Source organism: Rhamphochromis sp. 'chilingali' (genome assembly GCF_963969265.1).
Source record: "Rhamphochromis sp. 'chilingali' genome assembly, chromosome: 10".
In the NCBI taxonomy this organism is placed as follows: Eukaryota; Metazoa; Chordata; class Actinopteri; order Cichliformes; family Cichlidae; genus Rhamphochromis; species Rhamphochromis sp. 'chilingali'.
Genome location: NC_137937.1, coordinates 33,128,082 through 33,145,508, shown reverse-complemented (window position 1 = coordinate 33,145,508; position 17,427 = coordinate 33,128,082). Strand labels below are relative to the sequence as shown.

At 40.6% G+C, this 17,427-nt stretch overlaps 1 protein-coding gene across 1 annotated transcript in view; it reads left to right on the top strand.

Annotated features, from left to right (window-relative positions):
* The window catches only part of susd2 (sushi domain containing 2), a 33,810-nt gene that overhangs the window by 909 nt on the left and 15,474 nt on the right, over nt 1–17,427 (top strand). The window contains exons 3-12 of the mRNA XM_080895293.1: nt 137–285; nt 6,270–6,621; nt 7,419–7,620; nt 8,124–8,209; nt 8,310–8,578; nt 9,124–9,267; nt 10,067–10,219; nt 10,647–10,898; nt 11,637–11,915; nt 12,244–12,420. Coding sequence (XP_080751419.1) covers nt 137–285; nt 6,270–6,621; nt 7,419–7,620; nt 8,124–8,209; nt 8,310–8,578; nt 9,124–9,267; nt 10,067–10,219; nt 10,647–10,898; nt 11,637–11,915; nt 12,244–12,420 — 2,063 coding nt within the window. The remainder of the gene's footprint in view (nt 1–136; nt 286–6,269; nt 6,622–7,418; nt 7,621–8,123; nt 8,210–8,309; nt 8,579–9,123; nt 9,268–10,066; nt 10,220–10,646; nt 10,899–11,636; nt 11,916–12,243; nt 12,421–17,427) is intronic.

Genomic DNA, 17,427 nt, shown 5'->3' with positions numbered 1-17,427 from the left:
GCGTTTATGTTTATACACTAAGCATGAACGGAAGCTAAGGTTTGTAGTCAGATTTCACTAGTCTCTCTATATTTGTGTTTTCCATCTGAATCACACAGTTCTTGTTACTAATAAATTGTGTTCTTTTTTTTTTCAGGTTTAAAGGTGAAATTTTACGTGATGGATTTATTGATGCTGAGGGCCGTGCATACTGTATTTCTCCTCTATTGTATGAGACAGGTTGGATACCATTTGATGTCTCAACAGATGGTATTAAGTTTGACAGATCTGCACAGTATTTCTCAGGTAAGCTGCTGAAATATAAAGCTGTTTATTAGGGGTGCAACGATACCCAAAATTCACGGTTCGGTTCGGTACTTTGGTGTCACGGTTCGATATTTTTTCGATACAAAAAAATGTTCATGCCTTTTTAATTTGTCATTTATTAAAATTATATATATATATATTTTAACTCAAAAGTACAGTTTTTAAATTTAATGTTGCTGAAACAAAAGTAATTAAAAAAATAAATATATCTCAGGGCTCTCAAAATTTCAAAATCCCTGGTAGCCCTTCGGGCAGGGACTCTTCAGTTTTTGGTAGCCCAAAATAAATGTAAGTAGCCCGAATAAAAAAGAGAGCAATTTTTTGATTGATGTTTTGTTTCCTTTACAATATTATATATTAAAGTATAATATTGTAAAGGAAACAAAACATTAATCAAAAAATGTTGAAAAACAAATTACAACATTGTATAAAAATTACGATCATCAACTCAAATACTTGGTTCTAATTGAACAGAAATTTCTATGAACTTGTAAGAACTGTGTAGGACATGAATCAGTCTGTGTCAGATCCTGAATTTGAAATTTCCACTGAAGTCACGGGTAAGAGACAAGTGGAACCAAGATCTAGGCCATTTGCTTTTTGAAGTTTGCAAAGACTGCTAAATTTTGCCAGTGGTAGTTCACTCTTTGCAACATAGTACGCTGTTCTAAACAGATTTTTCAGGTTTATTTTTAGTATGTTATTGCAATTGGTGTTTGTTCTGGGAAAGATATTGCAGACTGAGCAATAATGCATTTCTTGCATTTCTCATGGGTTCTAATGGGGGCCTTTCTTAAAATGACTGGTCCCAGTAACAAAGGCGCTTGTCGACTCAGAAATCGAGAGAAAACCAACAACACATCCGGCAGAACATTATGTTATTTACACGGGTGCACATAAGTGGTCCGCATGTGCGCATTCGCTGTCAAAATAAAAGACGCGCACCAGATAAGAAGTTGCAACGCGCGTTTGCGTCCATATAAAAAGCACTGTTTTTGTCCGCCGCTAGAGTGGGATTTTCACGGCACATTCCGCACCACATCTCTGTGCGTTCATCATTTGTTTGAAGCCAGCTCACCTCCTGCAACCACTTTTCCGAGAATACGTGCTTCTTTTGTGGTTCGGACTCCTTCTGACATTTGTTTGGAGGTGGAGGAACACCAAAGTAATTGCTTAAAGGAGCTTCTTCGACATCTTTAAGAGTTCTAAACTTAAAGAGTCTGTCCTCCTCCAGAAAATCTTATGTATGCAAACACAACTTCATATCTTGTGCGCGTCTTTTTTTTTTTTTTTTTTTTTTTGACAGCGAATGCGCACCTGCGGACCACTTATGTGCAGCCCCGGTTATATAGCTCATCATATCGCAGCCACAGAAATTATTTTGTCCATGAAACCATAAAGCTGCACTTTCTTTTTGCCTTATAGTCTGATTTGTCATAACTTTTCCGTTTTGTGGTAAGCTTTTCTTTGGCTGTCACTTCTTCACCCTGACCTGTCTTATTTGGCTCAGCAGAACTAAAATATATGTCCTGCTGCTTTTACACACACACACACACACACACACACACACACACACACACACACACACACACACACACACACACACACACACACACACACACACACACACACACATAACGCTCAGCGATTCTCTGCGCGATCAACCTCTCACATGTTTAAGCTTGCTGCGGGAGATTTCACTTGTCATGTTTGCATAGTAAGCTAACGATTGATAAGACCATGTCAGAGGAATTGGTGCGCAAATTATCATCACTCACCAATCAGTACTGTCGCTCTCTATACACAGTTAGCGCGATTGCAAAGTGAAAGCAAAAAACAAGCGCAAATTCAAACGCGATTTCAATATGTCACATATTGACAATGGCTCGCCGATGCCAATGACATAATTACCCAGCTACATTTCCGAAAGAATGCAAAATCATTGGCATATATTTTTCCTTCCTACAATAGCCCGACAGGCAGGGCAGAGATAGATTTTGGTAGCCCGACTGGAAAAATCGCTAGCTCCGGGATGTCGGGCTAGCGATTTTGCAAGCCCTGTATCTGATTCAGGAATCACTCATCTTTGGAAAAGAGAGTTTATTACAGAGAAATGGCTCTTTCCAAAATAAAAGCAATACTATATGCTTCTCCTGGGCTATATTCTCAGCAGCATAATGTAGTGGGTCAGGGCTGTTCGGGGTTCTGTTTGTACAGTTATGTTTTCTTTATGTTTCCATAGTGACGGGTGACCCCTCTCGCTGCGACGGTGTGTCCTTCCGGGGTCAGAGGGCGCCCTGTGTGTTGTTGTTGTTGTTGTTGTTGCTGCTGTGCGGTTGCCGCGCTGAACAGTTAGCTAGCGGCAGTGTTCTTCTGTAGATGTCAATAAACAGCTGTGCTCACTGGCTAGCTCACGGGAAGCAAGACCAACCTTGTTTGAGAATCATGTGCTAACGGCTGTCTAAATGACTCGGGTAAAGTTTGTAGCATGCATGCTTGTTGTTTTTGTCTGCTTCCACTTCTCCTAGCACTAGGATGATGTCGGCGTAAATGTGCAGTCATATTCGTTGTGTTCCCACTAGTGCTGTCAGCGTTAATGTCATTGAAATGAAGTTAACGCCACAACATGGCAAATCTCCGTTAATGAGCTATCCCTGATCGCCCAGTGTGTGGGGCTAGACGGCCAACACGTTAACGAGCTAACTGCGCTAACACACTAGTTCCCACCCATGTAATTGAGCATTGCGTGGCACATCCAACATACTGTTTTACTTTAGTCCATGACACGCTTACCTTCAGGGTCATGTATCTGATTCAGGAATCACTCATCTTTGGAAAAGAGAGTTTATTACAGAGAAATGGCTCTTTCCAAAATAAAAGCAATACTATACGCTTGTCCTGGGCTATATTCTCAGCAGCATAACGTAGAGGGTCAGGGCTGTTCGAGGTTCTGTTTGTACAGTTATGTTTTGTTTATGTTGCCATAGTGATGGGTGACCCCTGCGACGGTGTGTCCTTCCGGGGTCAGAGGGCGCCCTGTGTGTTGTTGTTGTTGCTGTGCGGTTGCCGTGCTGAGCAGTTAGCTAGCGGCAGTGTTCTTCTGCAGATGTCAATAAACGGCTGTGCTCCCTGGCTAGCTCACGGGAAGCAAGACTGCCTTCAAAAAGGGACTCATAATGATTGTTTTTCATGCTTTGATTTGCCACAACATGGCAAATCATGTGCTAACGGCTGTCTAAATGACTCGGGTAAAGTTTGTAGCATGCATGCTTGTTGTTTTTGTCTGCTTCCACTTGTCTTTGCACTAGGATGATGTTGGCGTAAATGTGCAGTCATATTTGTTGTGTTCCCACTAGTGCTGTCAGCGTTGTGTCGTTGAAATGATGTTAACGCCACAACATGGCAAATCTCCGTTAATGAGCTATCCCTGATCGCCCAGTGCATGGGGCTAGACGGCCAACACGTTAACGAGCTAACTGCGCTAACGCACTAGTTCCCACCCATGTAATTGAGCATTGCGTGGCACATCCAACATACTGTTTTACTTTAGTCCATGACACGCTTACCTTCAGGGTCATGTATCTGATTCAGGAATCACTCATCTTTGGAAAAGAGAGTTTATTACAGAGAAATGGCTCTTTCCAAAATAAAAGCAATACTATATGCTTCTCCTGGGCTATATTGTCAGCAGCATAATGTAGCGGGTCAGGGCTGTTCGGGGTTCTGTTTGTACAGTTATGTTTTCTTTATGTTGCCATAGTGACGGGTGACCCCTCTCGCTGCGACGGTTTGTCCTTCCGGGGTCAGAGGGCGCCCTGTGTGTTGTTGTTGTTGTTGTTGCTGCTGTGCGGTTGCCGCACTGAACAGTTAGCTAGCGGCAGTGTTCATCTGTAGATGTCAATAAACGGCTGTGCTCCCTGGCTAGCTCACAGGAAGCAAGACCAAACGACACCTCCGTCTCCTCCTTGTCTGAGAATCATGTGCTAACGGCTGTCTAAATGACTCGGGTAAAGTTTGTAGCATGCATGCTTGTTGTTTTTGTCTGCTTCCACTTCTCCTAGCACTAGGATGATGTCGGCGTAAATGTGCAGTCATATTCGTTGTGTTCCCACTAGTGCTGTCAGCGTTAATGTCATTGAAATGAAGTTAACGCCACAACATGGCAAATCTCCGTTAATGAGCTATCCCTGATCGCCCAGTGTGTGGGGCTAGACGGCCAACACGTTAACGAGCTAACTGCGCTAACACACTAGTTCCCACCCATGTAATTGAGCATTGCGTGGCACATCCAACATACTGTTTTACTTTAGTCCATGACACGCTTACCTTCAGGGTCATGTATCTGATTCAGGAATCACTCATCTTTGGAAAAGAGAGTTTATTACAGAGAAATGGCTCTTTCCAAAATAAAAGCAATACTATACGCTTGTCCTGGGCTATATTCTCAGCAGCATAACGTAGAGGGTCAGGGCTGTTCGAGGTTCTGTTTGTACAGTTATGTTTTGTTTATGTTGCCATAGTGATGGGTGACCCCTGCGACGGTGTGTCCTTCCGGGGTCAGAGGGCACCCTGTGTGTTGTTGTTGTTGCTGTGCGGTTGCCGCGCTGAGCAGTTAGCTAGCGGCAGTGTTCTTCTGCAGATGGCAATAAACGGCTGTGCTCCCTGGCTAGCTCACGGGAAGCAAGACTGCCTTCAAAAAGGGACTCATAATGATTGTTTTTCATGCTTTGATTTGGCATGATTTGCCACAACATGGCAAATCATGTGCTAACGGCTGTCTAAATGACTCGGGTAAAGTTTGTAGCATGCATGCTTGTTGTTTTTGTCTGCTTCCACTTGTCTTTGCACTAGGATGATGTCAGCGTAAATGTACAGTCATATTTGTTGTGTTCCCACTAGTGCTGTCAGCGTTAATGTCATTGAAATGAAGTTAACGCCACAACACGGCAAATCTCCGTTAATGAGCTATCCCTGATCGCCCAGTGCATGGGGCTAGACAGCCAACACGTTAACGAGCTAACTGCGCTAACACACTAGTTCCCACCCATGTAATTGAGCATTGCGTGGCACATCCAACATACTGTTTTACTTTAGTCCATGACTGCTTACCTTCAGGGTCATGTATCTGATTCAGGAATCACTCATCTTTGGAAAAGAGAGTTTATTACAGAGAAATGGCTCTTTCCAAAATAAAAGCAATACTATACGCTTGTCCTGGGCTATATTGTCAGCAGCATAATGTAGCGGGTCAGGGCTGTTCGGGGTTCTGTTTGTACAGTTATGTTTTGTTTATGTTGCCATAGTGACGGGTGACCCCTCTCGCTACATCACATGAAAACCAAAATAATTCCAAACGCCAGATCTGAATGAGGGTGGGGGAGGTTCAATTTGCCATGTTGCAAGGAGAGCTTAACTTCTGTCTCGCTAGTTTGCCCTGCGCTCTTCCTTCTGACAATGCTGTCTGTGTTGAACGCTCAGTGGATCTGCGCTTGACAGTGCAGCCTAGGCGGAGTAGTCGAACGCAGATTCACTGAGCGCTCAACACAGACAGCATCGTCAGAAGGAAAGTTGATAAAATAAATTACAAATTTTGTATTGTTCGATACATATGCGTACCGAACCGAAAGCACTGTATCGAATGGTTCAATATCGATACGAGTATCGTTGCACCCCTACTGTTTATGTCCTGTCTCTAAACTGATCGATATCTAAACCTTTTGGGGTATTAACTGTCTATTAGGTTGATTTAGAAACTATAGAAAATATTTTAAGTGCTATTTAAAGAAGACTTCATTGCAGATACAGTATTTTAATTCCCACTTCCCCAACTAGATATTGGCCAGTGTGAAAAAATTAAATAATATAGACCCATTTTGCAATTATTCATGCTGCTTCCAATACATTATTAAAACTGTTGCTACAACTTGTGAATTACAATTAAATTTGTTGTGTTTAACTATCAGTCCATCCAAGTAAAGCAGATCCTGCTTATAAAGTTACCCTGGGGAATGCAACGCAGTGGCAATACTACGGCACGCCGAATGTGGCAGGACGACTTGAGTTCACTTGGAATAGTTCTTTGATCAGTGCAGAGAAGGTCAACATAGAGCTGTGGGGTTACAGAGAGTTTAAAGCAAAAGAAGAGACAAATGCATCAGCCCTTTTAGAGGCAGAGCTGCGGTATCTGTATTCTCTTGGAAGAAATCTGACCAACACTGGTGCCTTCAGCTTCATCCCTGAGCCCAAAGAGGACTACTCTGACTGGGAGTTGGGCAATATCCGCATTACTGCGAGTTCTAACGTGGAAGGAGCAAGGTATCTATAATACATATCAGGCATTGGACATGTCATATTTAAACATTATTTTGTCCCATATTTGTAAAATCTTGCTATAATGCTAACAATTTTGCATCCTTTTCATAGTTGTTAAAATTCTAGGAATAAGGTGAAAAAATGTGAACTGAAACTATTATGCTAATTTCAATTTCTGTATTGTTATTCTTGCATGACTCCCAGGTCAAAATAACCTTTGTTGTTATACTGGCCATCATTTGCCATGACAGCTCCTCAGTCTTTAAGGCCATCTTAAGGCTTTCTTCTGATTGGCAGCCCCTCACAGGCAAAAGATTTGAGCAGCAAGTGGGAGTGGCTTCTGTACTTACAACCAAAGCTCTGTGACTGAAATGGAGAAAAACATTGTCTGAAACAAAGAGGCTTAGCCTTTTTTTTGCTCAAACTTACGCTGACCTCAGTGTTCAAAACTGTGGCCATATTTATTATTAGCATCCACCACTGGAACAGTGTATTTATGAACATGGATGACAATAAGAGGTTCATCTTAAACGTATAGTTTTATATCTGTCAGATATCAGAAAGAGGTTATTTGGATTTAATCTGATCATAAAATGTGCCTGGCTTTAAAAATTTAGATTTAAGGTGACTGTCTTTGTAATAACCAAAGTTTTTATTTAAGGTTTGACATTTGGATTGATTGTAAACCTTGTCTACAACCCTTCATCATTGCAAATGTCTGCTAGCATCTGAAACGCGAGGATCTACTACTGTTTTCTGTTTTTATTTGTACCAAAATCACAGTTTTGTTTATAACACAGAGATGTACAAGGCCTCTGGAGTGGAGGCCACGTGTTGGCCTGGCACCTGGAGCAGGCTTTCAGAGAAAACTCTGCAGCCTGGGCACACAATAAGTGTCTGAAATGGGATGTGCTGGAGGAAAACCTGCCAAACTTCCTGAATGAACTCATCGACTGTCCTTGCACACTGGCTCAGGCCCGAGCAGATACAGGCAGGTTTCATGTGAGTACATGTACCTCAGCGAATCCTCAAATAATATCTGTACAGATTGTGTGTCACATGGTCAGATACAGTAGAGCATAAGACTCCTGTACTGGATTGCCTTTCTTCAGTTGTTCTAGACTGAAGTCTACATACCCTTACCCTTAGTAAAAGTATATTTACATCATGTCCTTAGGGATTAATAAAGGATTCTGATTTACAGCTTAAAAAATCCCAACTAAGAACCTTTACTGTTCTGAACTGTTTTTAAAAGGAAGCTGTTCTTTAGTATTCTCAGGGTTACGGTTAGTAAGGCTAATAAGGGTGGAAATTAAAAAGATAGCATGGATTTTGGATTTTGTTCTCCTCTGTCTTTTTGAAAATATTTCTAATCTTGTTCTGTTAAATTGTCAGTCTGGCTGATTTGTGCCTCTGTAGTGGACTGCGAGGGTAACATTGTCAAGGCCTGTTAAAGATTTACACCGGTCATTGTTATTTATTTTCCATCCATTTTGCCGTTTCAGACTGATTATAGTTGTGACATTGAGAGGGGGAGTGTGTGCACTTACCACCCAGGTTGTGTCCACTGTGTCCGAGCAATTCATGCCAGGTAGGCGTGGCATAATCAAGAAAAAATCAAGTTTTTAAAAATGTAAAATTGAAATATGCTTTTTTCCTTTTTATTGCGATTTTTGTTTTATTATTTATAGTCCTATCCATGGATCAGGGCAGCAGTGCTGCTATGACAGCACAGGTTCTCTGGTGCTGACTGGAGACTCAGTTGGTGGAAGCACCCCAGACAGGGCTCACGACTGGGGCTCGCCACCCTACATTAAACCCCCACGGGTGCCAGGGTATTCCCACTGGCTTTATGATGTCATGAGCTTCTATTATTGCTGCCTGTGGTCCCCACACTGCCATATATACTTAAAACGTCGACCTTCAAGTGGGTGTCAAAACTACCGACCACCAAGAGCAGGTGAGACGACTCTTCAGTCAAGTCATATGTCTTTATTTAATTCATAGATGGGAATGAAAAGCGGGTATCAAGACCTGATAAAACCTTTTTTATTTGAGTCTTATATCAGAATTATTGACTAGTTAATTTTGTTGTTTAACTTCAGTAAGTAAGTCAGCTATATAAAAATGTGTCTTATACTGCATACTGCAGTAGTAAGTATCTTTTTTTTAAAAAGTCAAACATCCTCATTTATTGCTAAAATAAATAGGCCCACACTGAGTGTTTGTTAATCTTTATCCAAATACTTCTGTCTTCCTTGAACCTTATAATATATTCTGCAAACGGTCATTAGAGCAGCAGGTTACATAAGATTGGTTTGCAGGTAAAGTAAATGAATGACAGAATATTGCTGAGAGTTAAAATGTGAAAAACAAAAAACTGACTCCATCTCATTAGTTTAAAAACAACATTGCAACCTCTATGTTGATATTAGAAAAGCTCTGCGAGAGATGAGAAATAATTATGTTTGTGGGCATCGCTGCTTTTTTCTCAATGCCTCGCAGGTGTCGTCCTCGGGGATCCACATTTCATAACGTTCGATGGCCTTAGGTACACTTTCAATGGCAAAGGAGAATATTACCTTGTGTCGTCACCAGCAAAAGGCCTGAGTGTTCAGGCCAGAACAGAACAGGTGAAACTTAAGAACGGTGAGTCCACGTTTGAGGTGAATGGCCTGTCTGAATCCACTCTTTGATCCCCATGGTGTGCCTCTGGAATTTGCCCACGCATGCTGACCTTAACATCGCGTGACGCATTCTGTCTTGTTTTGCATGCACTGTTTCTCTTAATGTTTTACACACTGAGAGGAAGCAAACTAAGCCCCTAGTTTAAGAGAATGCACTAGTGCTACAAAATGACAGCCTTGTTTTTTTTACTCAGTGCTTCTTAGAGTCAGATGTGTTGAAGAAGAACAGATGTTAGCTTCGCTCGTTAGAATTTTTTCCAAGTCATTATATAAGAGCCATGGGCCAAGTGACTTGGAAAGCCAGATGCCATTAATAGTCCCCTCATTAGATCAATGTAGACAAACATCTGGATTATTTGAAACGGCAGAGACTTAAAGTCAACCTTTATTTCTTTTTTCTTTTTTTTTAAATACATTTATATTATTACTCTGGTTACAAATAAGAGTTAGTAAGAGCCAAAATCTAAGGCCCTCCTGAAACGCACCATGTTTTTTTTTCTACTCTTGGCCCTGTCTGATGTCATTAAGAGGGACTGTCCCAAATAGGGTTCTAATATCTTAAGCACAGAGTTCTGACTGTGACCACAGGAGCAGAAAAAATTGCTTGTTTCTGGCAGAGGATGAAACGAGTGTTTGTACCGAGACCCAGCATAAGATAAACAAGGAGCTGTAAATTATGTTAATTGAATGATAGGTCCCCTTTTATGTTGACTTCAGAGTACATAATGCATATTTAAAATGTAATTATGTCCAAAAACAAGGTACTTTGGCCAAAGCCACACGGCTGTCGTCAGTGGCTATGAAACAGGATGCATCAGATGTCATTGAGGTGCGTGTAGCAGGGGCCCATCTTCAGGTGCTGAGGAACCAAAACATCCTACCATTCACTGAACAGAGATGGATGGACCTACATGGTGAGGTGCTTTAGATTCTCCTGACTTGGTTAAAGCTCTGATAAAAATCGTTACACTTTTATTACCCAAAGTTACATCAAAAGAAGGATCTTAATTATTAACAAAGTAACTTTAATAAAATAAAAACTCTGATTTTGGAGGTGATCTTTTGTGATTTCCTGTCATTACTGTGCATTCCTCCAACAGTTTATTCACTGCTTTTTGTTCTCATACTTTTTTCGTGCTTTCTTGCTTACATTTTAAGGTTTGCCTGTTATGTGATGCAAAGCCTGCAGACAGTTATTGTTTAGGATGATAAAACACAAGTTTTTTAAAATTTAAACCATGCCTTGTACATATTTTAGTTGCTCAGTTTTTTGTTTTATTGTTACATTTATTAAACTGGAACCGTTTGTTATAAACTCATGGATGAATCTATGTTTTCTAGGAGTGTATGTGTTCAGCCCCAGTCCTGGGAATGTGACTGTAATCTTTTCCTCCGGTGTTGGCGTGAAGGTTCGTCTGTATGAAGGAACCATGGATGTGACCATGCTGCTTCCAGGAGAGTTTTACAACCACACCCAGGGTCTCCTTGGCTCAATGAACTCTGACCCGTCAGATGATCTGACCATCCAACTCGGAGAAGTCATCTCCTCAGCTGATGCCACGTTGGAAGAAATCTTTACCTTTGGAGCCAGCTGTAAGTAAGAGAGCCTGTTGTTTGTGAAACAGCAGAAAATCAATCACATTGAGCAAACGCTGACAACCAGTTATCAATCGAAAACACTAAATGTGCTTATGAATCATTTTGTTTTTGCGAGCTCTTTTCTGTGTTTACAAAGGCAAAAGGAATATAAAGATTTGCTAATAATCCCCACATCAAATCGGTTTTTTCAGCGTTTTAATAAAAGGACTACATATTTGGCTCAATTTATGATAAATGTTTTGAGAGTGCACAGAAGGAGAATATGCAAGTTTTAAGTTAGCCTTAATAGATTTTAGAGAGTGAGCAAGTAAAAGCACATAAATTGGTGCTTTTCAGTTGTTACAGATCCTTAAAAACTAGTGAACAGCTGACATACAATTAACCGTTTAACTGATTTCATGTGCTGTTTTAACTGAAACAGACACTCAAAACAAAACGACAGCATGTATTTGACTCTGCTCTGGGTTTTTTTCTTGCTTACATATTGTGTACTTCTAATTCTTTACTTTTCATACCACATTCTAGAAAATAATCAGTTTCATCCAAGGTTTAAAAATAGTTGTTTTTTTATTCAGAGATATGTCCCCTATATGTTACAGACCTTTAGTTTCACCATTTATAAGCCGTTTTGTTAAGTCCAAACCTAAATGACAGTGTGTAGTAATTTCACAAATATACTTGTATGGTTTTTGTTTTTTAACCAATGAAAATATTGTGTGTTTCTGCCCATAGGGAACATTTCAAAGAATTCCTCCCTTTTCACATATGATTCAGAGCACCTTTTGGATATGTATAATATCCCACCGAGCCATGACCCCACTTTTGTTCCAGCTTTTTCTCTACCCGAGAGCCTTGATGACCCTTTGGTGGCAGACATGTTGACGATGTGTTATGGAGAAGGTTCACAGTTTTGTAAATATGATACCCTGACGACTCGGGACCTCACAGTGGGAAATGCCACACTCAAGGCCTACCAGAAACACCAAGCCCTACTGCACGCCCTGAAACCAGGTACCACAGGAAATAAGAGGAAGCCTATTCATATGTAGTTTGTGATTACATGTTTATTCTTACTGTTTCATTTTAAATAAAACTGAGTATCTGAACAACACTGAACACCAGTGTTGTTACGTAGAAAGGATTATACATCACATTATGCCATAAGAAAACCTACCGGTAATAAGAGAAAATATTAGTTTTGGAAAAATTTTTATAGTCATACATCTGAAAATACCCCCCCCCCCCCCCCCCCCCCCCCCGTATATATATATTTTAACCTTTTCTTTTGTACTTGGCAGAGCACAATGAAATGATAGTTTAGTGTGTTATTCTTCCTTAGTGGTGTCTTGTGGCTGGCTTCCCATACCAAGGAATGGGAGGAAGAACGGGACTGATTACCTGGAGGGGAGCACTCTAAGCTTCGCCTGCAACAAAGGCTACATAATGTATGGATCTGCAGAGCGCACCTGTCTGGGTGATGGGACCTGGACAGGAGATCAGCCCTTCTGTATTACAGGTACGCTCTAAAAGTAAAGCCATAATAAACAAGAAGCTCTCTGAGAACGCAAATCTCTGCTGAGGCAGGGCACTCTGTGGGCAGTATTCACCTTTAGTCGAATTGAAATTGTTTACATTTCTTGTTTTTATACACACTTTAAGAAGTTTATAATTTAAAATAAATCTAATTTTGTTGGATTTTTGACCCCACTCTACACCCCTGCAAAATTTGATCAGATATCATGCAAAACTTTTTGAGCTATCATGTTTACAAACAGATTAATGACATGCGCGCGCGCACACACACACACACACACACACACACACACACACACACACACACACACAATACAGTATATCCTTCTTGGCGGAGGTAATGAATAGCTTTCTGTGTTTGGTAAAATGAGTTCAGCGGATATGAATGTGAGAAAAGCAGCAATAATATGATCCAGTACTATATAACTATTGCAGACATTATTAATGAAAATCTCTCTTCCAAATGATTCATGAGCTGTCTTTTTAAGACAAACAAGTGTGTTGATGATCTGAACAGAATCACGTGCATTTGATCAATTTTTTTTATGTCTTTAAAGATGGGAGATGGTGGATATTTCAAAACAGTTCCCATTGGCAACAGAGTTCAGTGCCACATGTCTGAAAAACATTTAGAAAAAAAAGAAGTCTCACTTTCTTTGTGATAGATTCCATATCTCAAACTCTTTGTAACTCCCTGCCGGCTGAGTCTTGTAGCATGATGTATACTGTCATTGGCACTGAAGTATAATATAATTTAGACTGGAGGGAAAAATGTGAACGCTGTAATTTCTCTGTCAGTTTAAACTTACACGTTTTGTGCTCCACAATTGGTAGCAGCTTCCTCTTGAAATTGAGATGACTGGTGAATCTCTTTCTTGTCATGCAGTCTTTTGGACAGCAAAGATTACATAGACTTGGCTCGCGGTTGCTCATGCAGACCTTCAGTAACAAAGCTACAAACGTCTGAACTTGAACGGGCTCGGCTTTGTGTCTGTGAATTAGAACCACCTGGAACCATCTAATGCTTTCATTCATCACCTCATCTAAGAACTCAAAATGAGTATTGTAGTTTTAAGCTGATGCCATCAGATGGCAGTATTTCCAATTGAATACTCTTAGTGTGGTCAGTACCAGTTCTCCCAGTATGTCAAGATTCGTACAGCATCAGAATTCATTTTGCAGCCTGATAACCAGAATGTTTTTTTTTCTGGTAACTTTAACAGAGTTTTTATTTTCTATGCTCTGAAAAAAGCCTCACACATATGCACAGCCAAGCTGCTTCCAATTAAAATCATTTTAATAACCTTTTTTTTTTTCCTTTTTGTTTTGCCTTTTTTGGCTCTACAGATGAGACAAATGTGTGAGCAACAGTTTATCTCACAAATATATATATTCACGCAGTATGCCCTGTTTGTTTGCATACTGCTTGTAATGCATGTACTTTCTGTAGTATGTGTTCAGTATATTCTTTGTAACATCAGTCGCAGAGTTTATGGAAGTAAAAAGAAAGTGAGCTGGAACGCAGGCCCAGTATAATGTGTTTGTGACAGAGCGGGTTAATGCCTCATTTTGTGGAAATAAATGGTTGGTTTTAAGAAAACAACTGGCAATGACATTTGTATTGCAGTTAAATTAAGATTTGATGAAATGGTGCATCTGAGAAGTGATGAAGCAGAGAATCGAAAGCGCTTAACTTCTCATCCACCTCTGCTTTCGTCCTTTCGTGGCCTCACTCCTGCCCTCCATCCTTTCCTCGTTATAACCACAAACACAGACTTCCTCTTGATAGTGATCGGGGATAAATGAGCTTCACTGAAAAGATTTGGAGTCCCTTGTAACAAACAGCTTGGTACAGCTGGATACAATTGATCCAAACTCAATTATTAGCATATTGGTTTCATAACGTGGTTATCTAGAGCAGAACTGTTTAGAAATGTTTGTTATTAAGCCTGGTGATATCTCTTTGTTTTTCTCTACATCTGTTATTTTGCTTTCTTTTCACAGCGATCTCCTTTCTGACTTTTTTGCTAAGGTTTCATCTTAATTATTATTACATTATCCATAATTGGAAAATACCATGCATATCCCTTTTCTGACTACTTGAACTTGTGCGACTGTGATGGATGACTCTCCTTCGGTGTGTCAAAAACTCAATTTGAATTTTATTTGGGAGAAGAAGAAGAACTTTTGGGCCTTCAATTGTCACAATTAGGATTGGTGGTGAGCAAAGATTGTGGGCGAAGAGCACAGTAGTGCTACTGACCCATGGGGAGCGAAGTCATGCTGCGAAAGCTTGCAAATGTTGGAAAAAATGACAAGAATTCTCCCGGTCAGGCTCCTGACCTGATGAGCTGCCTGTGGCCTTAGACACTGTGAACTTTTCCACTGCTGAAAAACTGCTGGGTCATTGCAGTAGAGCGGTGATGTTCATCAACACTAATGTCAAGTTAGTTTGAAACAGGCTTTATACTTATTTGAAGTTTTGGACACATTCCTGCTATACTTCTCATCTCTTTATGGGCGCAGAGTGCTCATAAAGGCCACGTGGTTTTATTTGTTTTTATGGTGCAAGATGTGGAAATTGTTGATTGTAGCTTGTGCTGTCTCTCTGACAGATAGGTGCACAAATAAACAGTCATATTCTGTGAGGTAGTGCTTTAATGTGACCGTTCTACACGGGCGTACACACATACACACACAAAGGTGGGCCTTTTTAGCCTTGTGGAAAATGATTATATTTGCTGTGGCACTCTCGTTACACAAATCAGAGCTAACAACTGCAAACATGACCTGAGGTTCGGAATGGCAGGTGTTGCATGAGCTGTTAACTCCGCCATTCGAATGTGACCTCTAACCAAGTAAACATACTAAATACAGACAGAGCTGGAGACGCCCTGGTGGATCTCGCCTCCTCCCCTTAAATGAATCACTGCAGCACGATGTGCAGGCTGAACAGTTGCAGAATTGGAGTCACAGCTGAGATGAAAAGGCTGTGCCGCTGAACAACAAATGTGACCACATCCAGTTTGACTTCTTCTCTGAGTCACTTTAATGAGTTGCTGCTGAAATGTTGCCTGCTATCAGCAGAGGTGACAGTAAGTCCTTTCCATCAAAAGTGGATCTCTGTATGAATTTTCCCATCACTAAAATCCCCAGCTATTTGAGATGGATGCTGTACTTGTCGGCGTGCTTTTTTAGCCATTTTAGAGTTTAGGTAGTGGTGGTGCAGTGTGTTGTGAGGATAATGTTAATATCTTCTGCTAGAAAGATGGGAGTGTTGGAGAAGTGAAGGTGGAGTTTGGACTGAAAGTCCTCTGAGTGCTTTTGATCTCACGACTGACAGGGCTGTGAGAGACTTACAAGGTCCTAGAGCTTACTAGCATTGCTGTGCCTTGTCACGGTCTTCTGAAAAACAATACCCCTGGTTGAGTATCAAATGCATACCAGTAACAGGTTTGGCCCACCTTAATGGCCTTATAATATTAATACAGTTTCTTGCGTAGAGGGGAAGAAAGTGATTAAAGGGAAGGTGACAGCTGCCAGAAGGGGATCGAGCAATTTTCATAGGGAGTAGTGACGTGGGTTGCAAGACAAAGCCTCACTCAATTTACTCGCTGTGGTTCTCTATTAGATTCCCCTGAGATAGTGCAGCTGAGCATTGAGAGAGAGGCAAAAGTGGTTGGTAAATTCAGGTTGCGTAGGAGAATGAGAATTGAAATGCCAACCAGGGACAGCTCGAGACCTTAAAACCAGTCATGTTGCTCACATTTTAGTGTCTTGCTTGTGGCCATTTCTGTCACTGAAAGTCTCTAGTTGATAAATTCCACTTAGCAGGCTTTTTCACCTCTGTTATATTTTAATTTTGAGTTCAAGTTACATTTAATTCAAATTAATTCAACATTCAATTAAAAATGAACACAAGAATGTGAAGTCAGCAGTGTTGAATGTTGAAACATTTGACATGTGTTGTTTCACACTGTGCTGAGCAAGATTAGAAGAATTGCAGCAAGTACTTCATATGGCCTTCAAACCGCATTTTTCTAACTGTTAGTATCATACGCAGTAGAAAAGATGGACGTGTACTATTGCATTACCCACTGGTTTGTAAAGTCCTGTTACAAAGCCACAGTTTCATTATTTTCACCTCAGCCATCTTGATATATAGAAACCAGATGTGATGAGTGCGGGGTGGATCTGACTGTGAAACTTCACAGTTATTGATTTGTGACTGGCAAGTGACGAGCAGAGATGGGCAGTAACGCATTCCGATTACTTTTTTCAAGTAACGAGTAAAATAAGGGATTACTATTGCAAAAACGGTAATTAGATTACTGTTACTTTCCCGTAAGCACGCTGCATTACTAAAACCGTGATTTTTTTTTTTTTTGCGAGAATGTCTCATGACAGTGACGTAAGCGAGTGCGACGTTCGTGACAACAGCTGTGTGCAGATCAACAATGGATAATATATTGAGTGCGGGAGAGAGTATGAGCATGCAGCGTTTAAAGCGTGGAAGTACTGACCTTACTTTGAGTTTGATTCCATAAAAAGTGACAAAAACATTAGCGTCCATTGTGCGTGGGAAGAAAACTTCTTTTTACAGCGAAAAAACCTCCCCAAAACTTCCAAGCAAGCACCGAGTGCGCTACGACGTAATGGGGAATTCACAGAGAAACTTGCGGATTCTTCAACTGACCGCGGCACACCTGCACCAGGGTAAACCTCCGCCTACCCCGCTCCAGCTTTACAGGTGAAAATAGAGCAACAGGACCGCTAGTGTTTGATTTTATTTATTTTCTGCTGTGTTTTACTTGCAAAAGAGACTTTTCCATTTGATTACATTTTGTATGATGGATTATGCAGAATTGGGCTGAAAAATCTATTGCTTTATCACCTATTCAGGTTGTAAATCGTGTTTTTAAAAGTAATTAATTACTTTTGAAAATGAGTAATCAGTAAAGTAACGGGATTACTTTTTTGGGGAAGTAAT